The sequence below is a fragment of the Carcharhinus amblyrhynchos genome, chromosome 1 (genome assembly GCF_965287045.1).
Source record: "Carcharhinus amblyrhynchos chromosome 1, sCarAmb.v2.hapA, whole genome shotgun sequence".
In the NCBI taxonomy this organism is placed as follows: Eukaryota; Metazoa; Chordata; class Chondrichthyes; order Carcharhiniformes; family Carcharhinidae; genus Carcharhinus; species Carcharhinus amblyrhynchos.
Window position 1 is genome coordinate 93,291,966 of NC_137324.1, and position 18,451 is coordinate 93,310,416.

The 18,451-nt window shown below is 41.9% G+C and overlaps 1 protein-coding gene across 1 annotated transcript in view; it reads right to left on the reverse strand.

The window, feature by feature from the left end:
• The window catches only part of pcdh7b (protocadherin 7b), a 401,373-nt gene that overhangs the window by 196,129 nt on the left and 186,793 nt on the right, over positions 1-18,451 (reverse strand). The window contains exon 2 of the mRNA XM_080189111.1: positions 17,986-18,202. Within this exon, the coding sequence (XP_080045237.1) occupies positions 17,986-18,202 (217 nt within the window). The remainder of the gene's footprint in view (positions 1-17,985; positions 18,203-18,451) is intronic.

Below are 18,451 nucleotides of genomic sequence, written 5' to 3' on the forward strand. Positions count from 1 at the left end.
GGAACTGAACTGTAGGTTTGCATTTACAGCTCTAGCATTTAAGCCTATAATGCTCAGAGTTAAATATACAATCTTTAGTCTGCTAGCTATAAGCATGTTTGTTAAAATATCACATGCTAACATTTGATACAAATGTATTAACCATAACCAATATAGTACAAAAAATAAATCTTGACCAATTAAATCTTCCAAAGTATAGTAATTCTTTGAAAGTTGCTTCATCATTACCAATAAGTGAATTCATTTTGGCTATTAATTTAATCAAGAAACAAAGATTTTGAGCAATACTCAATAAAATAAAGCAGATGAACTTTGCAAAAGCACAAAACTTCCCATTTCCTTCTATTACTGATGAGGCTAAGTATGGACATTAAAGCTCTGAAATTCTTGAGGTTCCATATATTCCACAAATCCCCAGATCCAGTTTAAGGTAGACTCCAAACATGTCTTCCTAGCAAACCCAGAGTGTTTCTTCAGCCTACCAGCAGACCCTTCTCACTTTTTAGTGAATCTCTAGACAATATGATTTAGTGTGGCCCAGATTACTCAGGGATGTAACAGTTTTACCCAAGCATAGTGCGACTGATCACCCTTTGATTGTGCACCACTCTATATGGATTAGATTTCTGGTTACCTTATAATGGCAGCAAAGTCCTTCCCAGAAGATTATTTTCTTTGGTTTCCTGCATGTTGAAGCAAGGAAGGGATTTGGAACTATGTTGCTGAGTACCTTGGCTTACTATTCTCTGGGCCCACTGCTTCAATGCCAGGAACATAAATCAGTCCTACAATTGCTTATTAATAAATATTTTTATTTTCCTCCCTTGTGGCAGTAATCTATTGCTTTGTAACCATAAACTGGACTTTTATAAGAACCACAGTCACAAAACATTATGGACATGCCTTCTAAGGTTGAGCTTTGTCATAGTTAACTTGCTTGAAATGAACACCCTCTTTTTTCAAAATACTCAATGGTCTTTTGTATGACCATTTTGTCTTACATTTCACAGTTGACTTTTTGATTTCAATGTGAGACCACTCAGCTATTGATGCAGATGAATTAGCATTCTGCTTTTGTAATATGTCTGATGCATATTTAATATGCTACATGCCTAAAAATATTTGACATTGCAAACACCATTCATGTATGCAGGCACTTATGCAAATACAGTCAATCAAACCTATTTATTATATTTGGAATGTTTGCCAACAAATTATTTTGCAAAGGATTATCCTTATTTTTTTTCAGGATCTTATGTTCAAGAAACGTAATTCCCCAATTTTAGTTTAATTGAACCACCTGCAGTTCATAACTATATTCCTTTTGACAAATACAGTGTGGGGCTTAGGCAATGTACTTGTTTTGAATCAAACATTTTAGTTTTAACATGTTTTCACTTTGTAGTACTTGTACATATTTAGACACTGTACAAATTCAGAAGCTAAATAGCTTTCAGACCAAACACCCTACCATTTTGAGTATTTTTTATTGCCATCCTAACTATGGAATTTTTATTTAAGAAATTAATAAATCAGTGATAACAATTATGCCAACTCTGTTGCATGCTTCATTAGGTACCAATTTCAAATACCTTTTTTTTAAGTGAATGGTCATATACAGGCAATAAATATCACCCTGTCAATGATTTACCATCAAAAGATGAAATCACAGAAAATGAGTGCTGTCCTATTATAGCAGATATCACTCTCATATCAGAATAGTCTTGATTATTAAAGTTGTCATACAGATTAGTTAAAATTTTTATCTGTGCCATTGTGCTGCATGGTTTACCGTAAGAAACTATGACACAGCTCAGCTGCATAACAATTTAGTAGTTTTGGTCCAGTTACATAAAATTGCAATACAAGCTAAACTTGTTTCAAATGAACTGCTAGACAAAGCCATAATGCAATTAAATTTTTCAAGCACTGGAACAAGAGGTTGATCACTAACCTTTAAAAATGTCTTCACTATTCAATTTAAGACATTCTTCACACTTCTCTACCTATCAAAGGTCCAAGAAACATTCCAAAAACAGTAGCCCATCTTTAGTAGACTTTTCAACTCGAATCATTTGGCTTTGTCTTCCTGTACATGATAAGGGAGGCCAATTTAGCTAGACACTTTATTTTGTTGTTGTGCTTGAAGGAAAATAAGTTTAGCAATTCAGAATTTCTTAAGGAACTTAACAAGCTGTCAACTGGAGACAAGGGGGTTCCCAGCCGCACTTGACTTTGAAAATTCCAGCACCACCCAGAGACTTGGCAGCAACATCCCAATCTTGTGCTGGCCCCCATGGGCAATTGAAAATCCTGGCTAAGTTTCTGTAAACGAGCCATCTAAATGAACTGCTTTATTTATGTGTGATAATGTCAGCCAAACCAGTCATATGTCGAAACTAAACCTGTTAACATTGTTTTTGTCATTTGCATGATTTGTATGACTGCTCTCCCCTCCCTGCCTTTCCTGACAAATACAAGTATCATAGAACCACAGAACCGTAGAAAATTACAGCTCACAAACAAGCCTTTTGGCCCTTCCTGTTTGTGCCAAACCATTTTTTGCCCAGTTCCACTGACCTGCACTTGAACCATATCCCTCCACACCCCTCTCATCCATGAACCCGTCCAAGTTTTTCTTAAACGTTAAAAGTGACCCCGCATTTACCACTTTATCCGGCAGCTCATTCCACAATTCCACCACTCTCTGCGTGAAGAATCCCCCCCAATATTCCCTTTAAACTTTTCTCCTTTTACCCTTAACCCATGCCCTCTGGTTTTTTTTCTCCCCTAGCCTCAGTGGAAAAAGCCTGCTTACATTCACTCCATCTATACCCATCAAAATCTTGTACACCTCTATCAAATCTCCCCTCATTCTTCTACGCTCCAGGGAATAAAGTCCTAACCTATTCAATCTCTCTTTGTAACTCAGCTTCTCAAGTCCCGGCAACATCCTTGTGAACCTTCTCTGCACTCTTTCAATCTTATTTACATCCTTCCTGTAACTAGGTAACTAAAACTGTACTCAATACTCTAAATTCGGCCTCACCAATGCCTTATACAACCTTACCATAACACTCCAACTTTTATACTCAATACTCCGATTTATAAAGGCCAATGTACCAAAAGCACTCTTTACGACCCTATCCACCTGTGACACCACTTTTAGGGAATTTTGTACCTGTATTGCCAGATCCCTCTGTTCAACTGCATTCTTCAGAGTCCTACCATTTACCCTGTATGTTCTACTTTGGTTTGTCCCTCCAAAGTGCAATACCTCACACTTGTCTGTGTTAAATTCCATTTGCCATTTTTCAGCCCATTTTTTCAGTTGGTCCAAATCTCTCTGCAAGCTTTGAAAACCTTCCTCACTGTCCACTACACCTCCAATCTTTGTATCATCAGCAAATTTGCTGATCCAATTTACCACATTATCATCCATGTCATTGATACAGATGACAAACAACAATGGACCCAACACTGATCCTTGTGGCACACCACTCGTCACAGGCCTCCACTCAGAGAAGCAATCCTCCACAACCACTCTCTAACTTCTTCCATTGAGCCAGTGTCTAATCCAACTTATACCTCCCCATGTACCTAGCGACTGAACCTTCCTAACTATGCTCCCATGAGGGACCTTATCTAAGGCCTTGCTAAAATTCAGGAAGACAACATCCACTGCCTTCCCTTCATCCACTTCCCTGGTAACCTCCTCGAAAAATTCTAATAGATTGGTCATACATGACCTACCACGCACAAAGCCATATTGACTCTCCCTAATAAGGCCTTGTCTATCCAAATATTTGTAGATCCTTATCACACCTTCCAATAACTTGCCCACCACCGACGTCAAACTTACTGGCCTATAATTTTCCGGATTTTATTTGGAACCTTTTTTAAACAACGGAACAACATGACCCACCCTCTAATCATCCAGCACCACCCCCGTAAATACTGACATTTTAAATATGTCTGCCAGGGCCCCTGCAAGTTCAATACGAGCCTCCCTCAAGGTCTGTGGGAATACCATGTCCGGTCCTGGGGATTTAGCCACTCTGATTTGCCTCAAGACAGCCAGCACCTCCTCCCCTGTGATCTGTAAAGGTTCCATGACCTCCCTACCTGTTTGCCCTATTTCCGTAGACTCCAATACCGTTTCCTCAGTTAATACAAATGCAAAAAACCCATTTAGTATCTCCCCCATCTCTTTTGGCTCCATACACAGTCAACCACTCTGGTCTTCAAGAGGACCAATTTTATCCCTCACTATCCTTTTGCTCCTTACATCCTATAGAAGCTCTTTGGATTTTCCTTCACTCTGTCTGCCAAAGCAACCTCATGTCTTCTTTTAGCCCTCCTGATTTCCCTCTTAAGTAGCTTCTTGCACTTTTTATACTCCTTGAGCATCTGATCTGTTTCTTGTTGCCTGTACATTACATACAACTCTCTCTTCCTCTTAATCAGTGTTACAATCTCCCTCGAGAACCAAGGTTCCTTATTCCTATTTACTTTGTCTTTAATTCTGATAGGAACATACAAACTCTGCACTCTCAAAATTTCTCCTTTGAAGGCCTCCCACTTTCCATTTACATCCTAACCAGAGAACAGCCTGTGCCAATCCACACCTTCCAGATCCCTTCTCATTTCATCAAATTTGGCCTTTTTCCAGTTCAGAACTTCAACCCGAGGACCAGATCTATCCTTATCCATGATCAGGTTGAAACTAATGGCATTATGATCACTGGATCCAAAGTGTTCTCTCACACTCACATCCATCACCTGCTCTAACTCATTTCCCAATAGGAGATCCAGTATCGCATCCTCTCTAGTTGGCACCTTTATTTCTGATGTAGAAAATTCTCTTGAACACATTTACAAACTCTGTCCCGTCTAAACCTTTAACAATATGCAAATTCCAAACTGTATGTGGAAAATTAAAATCCCCTACTATCACAACCTTAGGTTTCTTACAGTTGTCAGCCATCTCTCTGCTGATTTGCTCCTCCAATTCTCGCTGATTGTTGGGTGGTCTATAATACAACCCCATTAATGTGGTTATACCTTTTCTGTTTCTCAGCTCCATCCATAGTGCCTCTGTAGTCAAGCTCCCTAATCTATCCTGCCTGAGCACCACTGTAACATTTTCCCCGACCAACAATGCCACCGCCGCCCCCCCCACCCCGCCCCCGCCACCTTTTATCCCTCTGCCTCTATCACGCCTGAAACACTGGAATCTTGGAACATTGAGCTGCCAGTCCTGCCCCTCCTGTAGCCAAGTTTCACTAATAGCTATAATGTCATATTTCCACGTGTCAATCCATGCCTTCAGCTCATCTGTCTTCCCCACAATACTTCTGGCATTGAAGTAGACACACCTCAAAAGTTTATTCCAATAAGCTCAACCCTTCCATTTGTGATGTTGCTTGAACTAACCTGTCTTTTTACCCCCGCTCCACTATCTACACTGGCACTCCGGTTCCCATCCCCCTGCAAATCTAGTTTAAACGCTCCCCAATAACATTAGCAAATCTCCCTGCAAGTATATTGGTCCCCTTGTAGTTTAGGTGTAACCCGTCTCTCTTGTACAGGTCCCACCTGCCCCAGAAGAGGTCCCAATGATCCAAAAATCAGAAACCCTGCCCCCACACCACTTCCTCAGCCACGTGTTCATCCGCCCAAGCATCTTACTCTTACCCTCACTGGCACGTAGTACAGGGAGCAATCCTGAGATTACTACCCTCGGGCTCCTGCTTTTTAACTTCCGTCCAAGCTCTCTATACTCTTTCTTTAGGAACTCCTCACTCTTCCTACCTATGTCATTGGTACTGATGTGTACCACGACATCTGGCTGATCACCTTCCCACTTTAGAACACTGTGCACGCAATCAGAGCCATCCCTGACCTTGGCAGCCGGGAGGCAACAAACCGTGCAGGAGTCTCTGTCCCGACCACAGAATCTCCTGTCCGTACCTCTGACCATTGAGTCCCCTATCACTACTGCTCTCCTCTTCTTCTGCACTGCAGAACCAGACTCAGTATCAGAATTCCGGCTGTCGCAGCTTGTCCCAGGTAAAGCATCCCCTACAACAGTATCCAATTCGGTATACCTGTTGTGGAGGGGAATGGCCACAGGGGAACCCTGCTCTGCTTGTCCTTTCACATTTCCATTTCCTCTTCTTATAGTAATCTAATTTCCTGTGCTCTGCTGCTTAGGTGTAACTACCTCCCTAAAGGTAGGGAGTAGGTAAGGAGTGATGAGGGGTTAAAAATATTTCACTTGTAATTTCTTCAAATTTCAACTATGAAACATGAGAATTTAATTTTTAACTTGAGCTTAGAAACAGGGGAAACTAGTTTGCCAATGGCAACTGGCAAAGCTATCATTTTGTGACTTGATAGAAAATGTCAAATTGAGATAATGGAGGAACTATAAACTTGTCATTTGTACCGAACAAGTACTTATATTTGCAGCTTTCGGCGAAACAACCTATTAAAAAAATGCAGCCAAGTTTCTGAGAATATTGTTCTGACATTGCAATAGGCCCGAAAAGAAACTAAAGGCAGAGCCTATCACCGCCATTGTTAATAAGTCTCAGTTGTAGGAACATCTGTAATGAGGCTGAACCAGGTAATGCATTTGAAAACCTGAGGCAGGTTGTAAGAGTTTAGTTGAGTTCAAACTTGAAACAAATTGAAGCAAGTTTGCTCATCAGTTATCTGCAGTCTTCAGCTTGTTTTTACGAGGTTCTAAAAGCATGACATATGTTCACTCCTGTTGGGGCTTAATAATTGTACAATATGTTCCAGGAAGGCTAACCTTTAAACAAGATGTTTCACGAGCTTGCTGATATTATTATAATATTCTTCTGCACAATGCACTGATAATTTTTGAATGAGTCAGGGAGGGATTTTTCTTCCGGGGGCAGGAAATGAACAAAGGGAATGTTTGCAGCTTCTCTGGCCCACCCATCCTCACACCTTCCCCTGGCAGGAAGCAGTCACAGCCCCAATTTTTAATCAGAGAAATTTATGGATTAGATGGGGGGCTGTTTGGTCAGCCAATTAACAGATGTGGGCTGAGAGAGGGATTGGGAAAGAAAGGCAGATTTAAACTGACCACACCAGACATTACTGTGGCTGCTGTTTCATTTAATAATTTGCAGTGAGACTGCGAATGATAGAGCAGGGGATTCAGAGCATGGGAACTCAGGGCGGGACTGCATCGCATTTTACGAAGGCTGATCTACAGATCTTCCTTGAGGGAGTGGGAGCAGTTGTCTTTCTGGAGGGCGATAGGAGAAGTCCCCCACCCTCCCACCACCGACAAAGCAGAACTGGATTGAGCTGCCATGGACAGTAAGCAGACAGAGTATGGTCAGGAAGAATTGGCTCAGTAGAGGAAAAATTTCAATAAGCTTCTTCGTTCTGGTAAGGTGGGACACTCAGGGAAGGCCTCAGGGTATTCAACCTCCAGCCAACACTCCAGCTGAAGAGACCGAGTGTGCATGCTGCTCCTGAACATGGTACAAGTGCGAGCCTGGTTACCTACTGATCCCTCAATAAGATTCAAAGCTGAACCACTGTGGAGCACCATCCTCACACTGAGTTTCATATGTTAATAAGCCATTGGCATTGGCCATCCGTTTCTTAGTTCTCTCTCTCTCTCTTTCTCTTGTCCTTGCAAGGGAGATATGCTCACAATGCCCGCAAATGGACCCAGATAGGATAAGTGATTGTCATCTTGCACATCATCACCAGCGTGGAAGGCAGAGTCATGGAAGTCATCAGGGCCACTGACTACAAGTTGGAGAAAGTAAGATTGGCATCCCTGGTGAAAAGCGTAGGTGAAGGACTCCTGTTGTCTGATGGCATGTTATAGGTTCAGCTGCATTGGGAAGCCTCTGCATTACAAAGGATTCAGCTCTCCAAAGCTAACTCTCATGATCTCTCCTTGTGTCTTCTGCAGGTTTTAATGTTAAGGCATATAGATCATCTCTTGGACCAAGGTTCCTGCATCTCCCAGCCAAGCGCTGCAAGACCACATCTCAGGCGAAGCATTATCACACCTTAGAAGCTCACCTCTACAACTCAGATACAGTCATCTCAGTGGCTTTTTGTGAGCACATAGATGGGGTGACAATGGGTGACGAGCACATCACAGGTGTGCAGGAGGAGGTGACAGAGACAAAGGCAACTCTGAGGCAGTGGAGGTCCAAAGGCTCAGTCCATTCAGTTTATGTGCGCCACTATTATTCAGGGCTTCAAGCAAGTGAGCTGAACACATGAGTTCCTCCATTGACAGAGTGGTCAACCCTATGGAGAACCTGAGATGGCAGCAATCTAAGTGAATATAGAAACTGTGCCCTAAATTTTACACAATATTTGCCACACACTGTGGCCTTGATCAGCCAGTAATGCAGATGGCACAGAGATTGTTGAGAGAGATTGCCAGCTGGTGCTCCCCTCCATCATCCAGAATGCCAGCCAAGTGCTGAGGCAGTCATCAAGGAAAAAGAGGATGCCACATCTCATGGGGCACTATCATCATCATCCACCTCCTTGTCCCTCTGACTGAGGAATCAACTCTGGGGAGAAACATGCCGGTTTTCGGTCTGAACCCGACACTTCGCCATTTCTTGGAAAAATTTCAATCCTTATTTTTAATCTGTGTCCCCTAGTTCTAGGCTTACCCACAAGAGTAAACATCCTTTCAGCATCTCATCAAGTCTTCTCAAGATCTTCTTTGTTTCAACATGTTCTCCTCTCATTCTTCTAATCTCCAGGGAATGTAGGCCCAGCCCGTTATAACCCTGTTCAACCTTTCCTCATTAGATAACCACCATAATCCCATGTATCAGTGAAGTGTATCTTCTCTGAACTGCTTCTTAAGCACTTATATCTTTTCTTAGAAAGCTGTACAGAGTGTTCCAACCATGCAGTAGTAGCAAAGCATCTCTACTCCTATATTCCATTCCCCTTGCAATAAACAATTACCTTTCTCAAGACCAAGTATCATATAGATTGGATCCTGGACAATAGATCTGCCACTGAATGCCAAAGGTCTCTGGCAGACCTGGAAAAGATGTTGACAGCAAATAATATTGATGCCCTCATCTTATAGGAAATGCAAGTTGCTAATGATAAACAAAGATATTGTTATAAAATCTATGGTTATTAGGCTGCCAAAACCTTTCAAAAAAAAGACTTGATGATTTATGTGACAGATTAAATTACTAACTATATTACAATCTCAAGTACAGCACACAGAATTACCTGGACAGTAGCTAGAAAGATTGGCAAGCTAATTGTTATCAACATATATAAATGGCTCAATGGAGAACAGCATAATCCAGCTCCCACCTCCTCAACACCCAATCATATACACGTGAGAATTCACTAATTCACCATTCTGAATGGGGCTTTGAATCCAATGATAACAACAGGGAAGCATGGTACGGGATATTCACCTTCTTCATGCTGCTCTAAACATCGTGCAAGTTTCTGATCTGCAGGTAGGAGAGGAACCATAATCCTGACTTCACCATTGTCACATCAGATAGTTAAGGTGTGTCTAAACACCTGTCCCAAACTGTTCTTCCAGACTTCCCAGGTTTGGAATTCCTGTCATGTCATCAAAGCAAGTGTCAAGAACTTCCATAAGACAAACTAGACTGGATTTCCTGCCAAGGTGGAGAAAACCATCTACCATATCCTCCCCTGCCCCAATGCCTGTGACCCTGCTTATTGTTGCAGCAAAGAAGAACATTCCTCAAGGTTTCAGAAAGTGGTGCATTCCCTGCTGAAGCCCTGACTGTGAAACGCTCTATTAACAATACCAACAAACTGGAGATCCCCCAGCAGCCACAGCATTACTTGAATTTTTGAACAACCTTAAACAATAAAATTGCTGGACTGTGTGAAATACATGGATATTATCCATTAAAGCCATTGGTCCTGGAACCTCCTGAGTAAACTTGGGCATCAAGCCGAGCAGAGGCTGTTAACCCATCTGTAAGCACAAGTGCTGTTATTTCCAAATGATTGGCCAACTCAAAGGGATCTGTTGATGAACAACACAAACAGAAAGTCAAGAAAAATCTCCAAAGAAGCAATGACAAGTTTTTCAGAGTCTTCTCCACTATCAAACAGCTTTACCCTGATGGAATGGAATGCTGGCCTAACAACTACTAAGAAGAGAAAAACCTTTGGGAAAGATGGTATTGCACGGGACTTCCTGCAACATCTTAACTCACTGGCAAAACAATGATTACTGACACTCTTCCCAACTGAGATAGAGAATGGCTACATTCGCCAAATCTAGCCTGAGGCCCTGTCAAAACCAGAAAAGCCAGCAGATGATCCTGGGAGCTGCAGGCCCATTTCACTGCTCTGTACAACTTATAAGCTCTTGGGGCAATTCATTCTTTCGAGAATTAATCTGATCACCAACGACAGCAGGCTGGCTTCTGTCTTAACGCTGTTGCAATGAACAAGTCCTTGCTCTCGCCGCAAACACTGAAACTGGTTTTCATCACAAAACTCGAGGCTGGAACCACTTTCACTGATCTTTCCTCAGCCTCTAATACTGTGTGAAAACATGGACTATTCTCAAACTGTCATAAGAACATAAGAACATAAGAAATAGGAGCAGGAGTAGGCCATCTAGCCCCTCGAGCCTGCCCCGCCATTCAATAAGATCATGGCTGATCTGTCGTGGCTCAGTTCCACATTCCCGTCCTCTCCCCATAACCCTTAATCCCCTTGCCTATCAAAAACCTATCAACCCGCGTCTTAAAAATATTAAGCGAGGCAGCCTCCACCACTTCAACAGGCAGAGAATTCCAGAGATTCACCACCCTTTGAGTGAAGAAGTTCCTCCTCAACTCCATTCTAAACCGCCCCCCCCTTTATCTTGAGGCTGTGCCCTCTAGTCCTACTGTCCTTTCTGAGCGGGAAGAGCCTCTCCACCTCTATTCTATCCATCCCATTCAACGTCTTATATGTCTCAACGAGATCTCCCCTCATTCTTCTAAACTCTAATGAGTACAAGCCTAGTTTATTCAGCCTCTCCTCATAACTCAACCCCCTCAACTCCGGCATCAGCCTAGTAAACCTCCTCTGCACTACCTCCAAGGCCAAAATATCCTTGTGTAAGTGCGGCGACCAAAACTGCACACAGTACTCCAGCTGCAGCCTCACCAGTGCCCTATACAGCTGCAGCAAGACCTCCCTACTTTTACATTCAATCCCCCTCGCTATGGAGGCCAGCATCCCATTCGTCCTCCTGACCACCTGCTGCACCTGCAGGCTGGGTTTTTGCGACTCATGCACAAGGACCCCGAGGTCCTCTGCACTGTCGCATGCTGCAGTTTTTCGCCACGTAAGTAATAGTCCTTCCTACCATTATTCCTACCAAAGTGGACAACCTCACATTTGCCAACATTAAATTCCATTTGCCAGTTCTTGGCCCATTCGCCCAGCCTATCTAGATCCTTCTGCAGGCTCTCCACACCCTCCGCACAATTTGCCGTTCCACCAATCTTGGTGTCATCAGCAAATTTCGACACCATACACTCGGTTCCCTCCTCCAGATCATCTATATAAATGGTAAATAGCTGAGGCCCCAGCACCGACCCCTGGCGCACTCCACTAGTCACCAACCGCCAATCCGAATAGCACCCATTGACCCCCACTCTCTGCCTCCTATTTGACAGCCAATCCTCTATCCACGCTAACAGCCTACCCCCAACTCCATGCCCCCTGACCTTCTGTAATAACCTCTTGTGAGGCACCTTGTCAAACGCCTTCTGAAAATCAAGAAACACCACATCCACCGGCTCTCCTTTATCCACCACCCTAGACACATCCTCATAGAACTCCAATAAATTCGTCAGACACGACTTCCCCTTAACGAAACCGTGCTGCGTCTGCTCTACCAAACAATTCTCCTCAAGATGCCTCGCTATTTTCTCCTTGATCACGGATTCTAACATTTGTCCTACAACAGACGTTAAACTAACTGGCCTATAATTCCCCGCCTTTTGCCTGCCACCCTTCTTAAACAACGGCGTAACATTAGCCGTTTTCCAATCTTCTGGCACTTCCCCGGAATCCAGCGACGTTTGCAAAATAATCACCATGGCATCCACTATCACCTCCGCCATTTCTTTCAGAACCCTTGGATGCATTCCATCCGGTCCTGGGGGCTTGTCCACAATCAGTCCCTCCAGTCTGTCGAGCACCGCCTCTCTAGTAACAATAATGTCATTCAGGCCCTCCACTCCTACCATCTTTCCTTCGCTAACACCCGGCAAATTATTCACGTCCTCCTCCATGAAGACCGAAACAAAAAAGTCATTCAAGGCCTCAGCCATTTCCCCATCCCCTACCACTAAGTCCCCCCTCTCATCCTCTAAGGGTCCAATGTTCACCCCAGCCAGCCTCTTCCTTTTTATGTATTTATAAAAACTCTTGCTATCCTTTTTTATATTAAGCGCTAGCCCAGTTTCATAGTTTATCCTACCCTTCTTTATCAACTTCTTTGTCATTCTTTGTTGACATTTAAACCTCTCCCAATCCTCTTCTCGCCCACTACTCTTAGCTACTCTAAACGCATCCGCTGTCCCTGCTGCTGCCACGTATCAAACTACTCCAGCTGCTGTAGGCATTCCTCAGCATCAGAAGGATGAAGGGCTACCAACAAGGTGAGGTCAGCACGCCAACAACGTTCAATAGTTGCCTCCTATAGGGCAGTGTCCCAGCACTGACACTTTTTAACATCCATGTAAGCGACACACCCATCATATCATCATATAAAAATTTATTTTCACCAACGATATTTCCTTGATAATACAGGCAAAATTCATTCCAGTGTACGGAAACCGTGTTAAACACAGACTTGTCAGAAACAGCTGAATATTTCTCAGTGGAGACTGAAACCAAACCCAGGCAAGTCCAAAGTTTCAGACTTTCACCTTGAAAATCTCAAAGTATAAAATACAGAGCTTGGCCTCTCACAACAACCTAATATGATTTCAGTCCCGTTGTTTCACCCAACCCTGCAATTCATACTGAGTGCCATGTACTATCACCATCAAGCTCATGATTAATGGTGTCGTGCTGGAGGATATGATGTGGTTTCCTGTCATCCTCCATAGTGGGAAACAGTCTCAGTCCCTGCCCCTGCCATGGGACTTAGTGTCACAAGGGAGAAGTCCACATATTGTCTCTGATCCACATCTCAACAACCAGACCTCAGTCCATCATCTCCACCCCAGCCCCTCCACCCCAACAAGAATATGCTCAATAGAACACCAAGTGAACAAGGTTGATGCGGCCACCTGGTGCATAGCTGGCACCTTAAAACCTCACCTAGCTGCGGCTTCAAAAGCCTTGACCTAACCCTGGGGTACATAATAACATCACACCCCCGACTCGGGTGTGAGGGTGACATCCGGGAGTTGCACTTGCCCTCCAGCAGGGCATTGGATTGGTTCAGGAACTTGATGTGAAAACTCTTGACGGCAGCTTCTGATCCTGAAGCCATAGAAAAGAAGGAGCAATTCTCAATGTATACACAATAAACTTAATTAAGTCTATCAATGGACTGGGCGGGTTCTCGTGGCTGCCACCAACACTTCCCCAAATCCAGACAACCCCTATCACCCTGCTGAAACTCACCGCACTGAGAATGGCCATGGGAAGCCATCACTAGCGTGCCGGCTGGGTACTTGTATTTGCACCATGCGCCGGTACCGATCTCCATCACGGCCTAACATTTCTGCCCAGAGTGTTGTGATTAAGAGAACATTTTTTCCATCATTAATGTGAAATGGCTAATCTAAATTAGTACTTAATTAAATATTACCTATAAATTAACAGCTAAAGAAACAAATAGATCACTGACTGAATTTTGAAAGAATGCATCACAGTTTGAATACTCAAATTAGTTATACTTAAACAAAACAATTTATGGTTATGGAAACAGAATATTATGAAGCAACAGCAGTCTTGTTTTAACAATGTTGTTTGCAATTGACTCTATGCTAATTGTATTAAACTGGTATTCTTCTGATTTACCATGTCTAAAGCTGATTACAAATGCTTAATTTTGTAAATAATATATTGAGTCTCCAGCAGAAAGATGTTTCTGGAGTGAAAGAATTAATTTATGAGGAGAGATTTGAATAAAATGAACCACTGAAGTTTAGAAGAATGAGGATGAAATAATCTTATTAAAATGTTTGAAAGGATAGATGCTGAGAGACTGTTTCTCCTTGGGTGGGGGGGGTCTAGATCTAGGCATTTTAGGAAAAGGGGTTGGCCACTTCATCATGAAATGAGAAGTGTCCTCACTTAGACGTCCATGAATATTTAGAATTCTCCACCCTGGAGGGTTGCGGGTGCTCAATTGATATGCCTATATTCAAGACTCAGACTGGTGAAGGGAATCAAGAGATAGAGCTGGAAAACGGAATTGAAGTTGAAGATCAAACCAACCTCATAGAATGATGGAGCAGGTTTGAGGGACCCTATGGTCCCTTTCCTCTTATGTTTTAATGGCCAATGTTCCACACTAAATCTTTGTGACGTAGCCTGTTTCCAGAATGAAGTTCATTGTTATTTGTCACATATACTTGTGGAACATCATTAGAGCTAGCTCATTGCCTATGTGTTCATTCACATTCATCCTTTTAGGCGTATATTAAATGGATAGCGAAGATCTTTAAATATAAAATTTCCATGTTTTTTGTTCTCTAAACTCCATTCTCCAGCACACTGATTTTTTTTCACAACACTATGCAGAGTGGGATTTTATGGTCTAGCCCATCTGCGGTATCATCTGGAATCGCTGAAAGTCAATGGACTTTGGCTGTGCCGCTGGTTCTCCCATAGCGGGTATTACCATAGAAGGGGTAGAATTGTTGAATAATAGCTACTATATTTATAGCAATTATTCTGCAAGTAAACCATTTCCTTTTCTGCTTGTATACAGCAGCCTGTCCAATTTGCTTCTCTGTAAGTTAGTTTAGGCAGTATTTCTTCGCAGGCTCTGAATTTCCTTAGTTATCACTATATTCCCGTCACTGGAAGGCTCAAATAATAGCTTTAAAATTGAGTCCATTGTTACTCTCTTCAATCCTATTGCAGTTACATTGCAAGGGTCTTTTAAGCTTAGATCTCAGCATTTCTAAGTCTGCCATTTCCATACATGAGAGACTACATCTTTGTTTACCTCCCAAACGTAGATCAATTTCTATACTCAGTCACATAGCTTCAGTGAAATAAACAGCAATGTTCCCCTGGATTTGGATATCTCGACTCAGCAATATCCTATATTCCAGGTTTTGCTGACAGGGGGAAATGCTACTCCGTAAACTGGCTTGGAAAATTTGCAACAAACACCTGCAAGGTTGTTGTAGGCAGCATAAGCAGCTGCTGCAGAGAGATTAACAAAAACATAAAATCCAATGTTTCAGAATTTTATTGTCTATTCTTCAGTAGATTAGTAGATTATGAAGGTCAATGGAACGTACTCAATCAACCCCACTCGTTTTTCCATATATTATTTGAGGGAAATTAGATTTGGATTTTAAGAGTCCTTTTTTTCACCCCGAGGTGCAATTCTCTATTATTCCAATGCATTCAATTTACTGGGCTGATTGAGACTGAAAAAAACTGACTAGCAAACTGGAGTATCAGCCAGCTTATTTGATAAAAAAACAGAAAATATGATAGTAAAACATTAGGCAAAAGCTGAAATGCCATATGGCAGAGGGAATAATGTCATGGAAATTATGCTGTATGATTTCACTGTGCTACTTTGGATCTATTACTTTGAAAGAGATGTTAAACCATTTCATTCACTGTTCCATTTTAAATGGGCTAACTTCTCTAGTTAAAATAGCAAGCAAAGCAATTTGATACGAATTAGTTAAGTGTATGTATAATATCATGGAGCTTAAGTTCCAGGCTAAGGTGACTGGAACATCTGCTGTAGAGGCCACTGGGGTAAAGAGGCAGAAGAGAATTATAAATAGCATTGATATATCAGCTTTCTATGCTTAGCAAATAACTTCTTTTCCCTCAGAAGAATAATATGCAGCTTACAGGGCTGACCCACAGACGGTAGAAAAATAGGGGGAAGGACATCCTCCTTCTACTCAGTAATTGACATTTCCATAACTAAAATAAAGTACCTGATATTTCCATAATAATGAAAAATGTATTTGAGTGGAGGACAAGAAAAGTGGCAGAATTGCTCATTTTTAATTCACGTAGTTAATCCTAATGCACAGCTTAATGCAAGCTCTGACCACTAAGTTTCAGTATTTGCTGACAGATGCAACCTGCCTTGTTGATGAGCGGCATAGAAGCCTGCGTCCTGACATAGTAACTGATTTAATTTTCTTTCGAGACAATACATCTTTGAACAAGGACAAACAGGATCACTCAAATCAGTTCTCTTTCACGGCAAGAAATATCCTGTTGGCCAAATAGTGACTTGATCTCATTTTACCAATATCACTTCTTGTGAAGGCCTGAAAAAAGGGCTTCCAATGTTAATGTAACACACAATATACCTTGCCGAGAAATCCTGGTCTAGCGATACCCAATTGTACGTACCCAGGTCAGTTGTTTCTGTGAGGTTATTTTTTCTCTGGTCATGAATAACCTTTAAATATTTGTTTAATAACTCAGCTTAAAGCACAACTGAAACAATAAAAACTGAAGAGAACATGAAAAAGCAATGCCACAGTTGATGGGACAGATAAGACAGTAGATAAAAGCCTATACATTATCCTGGCTAGGATACACCAATATACATCGTATGAGAACAAACTAGTCCTCAGACAGATAATGTGACCAAACAGCCTACTGAGATTCAGGGCAAATTTTAATTGGAAATGACTTACCACTTTGTTTACGATACCATTCTAATCATCACTATCTTTAAAGGATCCTTCCACTATGTGGATGAGGTGCCTGATTGTTTCACGGGGTAGACCATCTTAACATGCAAATCATGGTTGCATAATGTACTTAGGGCCTGATTGAAATTTCAGGTAACTCAGAAGGAGCATGCAGCTTTCACACTCCACCTAGTTCTACCAGATGGTACAAAACATGCACCAAGTTCATTTTAAAATGATTTCTGTGGAAGTAGAAGGACCAGGAGTGTTTCTCTGGGTTCCACAAAAATAATATGAGCCACTGCTGACCTGGGCACCCTTTCGACAATTGTACCCCTCATCAACGTCATGAACTCTCATCTGGACTGACGAATCAGTTTCCGAGTAGTCTAATATTATGCCGTACCAGACCAAGCAAGTTATGGTGAGGTATCCACAGCTTGCAGGCAGCATGGTAATGGATAATGGTACAGATCTAATAACATTAGATGTCAGACCAGCCCACTCTATTGGTTAGCTGTTCAGTAATCACCCTTCACTGTCCAGAGTCACACATAAATAATGATCACATAAGTAAGAGAGTAGAGCATAGTCGGAATCCTTCAAAACATTTTTCACTTAGGAGTCAACACCTTCAGGAGAAAAAGGGAAGAGAAAATTGATGGGAAAACTTGCAATTGAAAAAATACAATTAAAATTAAACTGTTTCCAGTTCAACAGCTGTATTAGATGTATTTGTGGATGAGTCTGCAAGAATAATTCTCAGGAGCTAATAATAATACTAGATCTTTTGATCAAGAATACATTGAATAAATGCACCACCACATTATAATGCTGTGGAAGTAAGAATGATGTCTCCCATCTTGTAACTGTTGATTTGATGTAAAAGCAATAATCTTATTGTACTCCTGGAGAAATATATATGGTATCATTCTGAAAAAAATGTTTCATGCTGTCTGTACTATGAATTTTGAGTTAAGTGCTTGTGTTATCTGAGTAAACCAGTCTCAAGCATTAATATTAATGAACTTTGTGGTATGAAGAAAAGAGGTCAGTTTTATGACCTTACCATTTTCCATATGTTCTGCCTCACCAACGCTGCCATCAGGTGTGGTCCTCTCATAGTTGTCTTCTGGAAGTGGGAGTGAGCCTAGTCTGGGTCCTGATGAACTCTTGCTGCTAGGTGTTTCTGATTCCTCCAAGCCACTGTCATAACAGCTCTGAAGGGACCCCTGGTGTGGATCCTGAGGCTGACTCACCACAGAGAATGTCACTCGACGAAAAGGCTAGAAGAAACATGACCATAAGTGTCACAGCTGCATTTGCACCATCAAGTTCGCAATGTAAATCAACAATGTTCTATAAGGCATAGAGAATAAAGTGGCGGCTTACTGAAACAATGAATGAAAATGTTCAATTGTTAGTCGAGTGATGAATGTCACTGTTTGCAACTACTGCATCTAAAAAATATTATTTAGTGCAAGAGCAATTGCCAGAGTATACTTTTCATAATTTCACACAATTAATTTTAATTG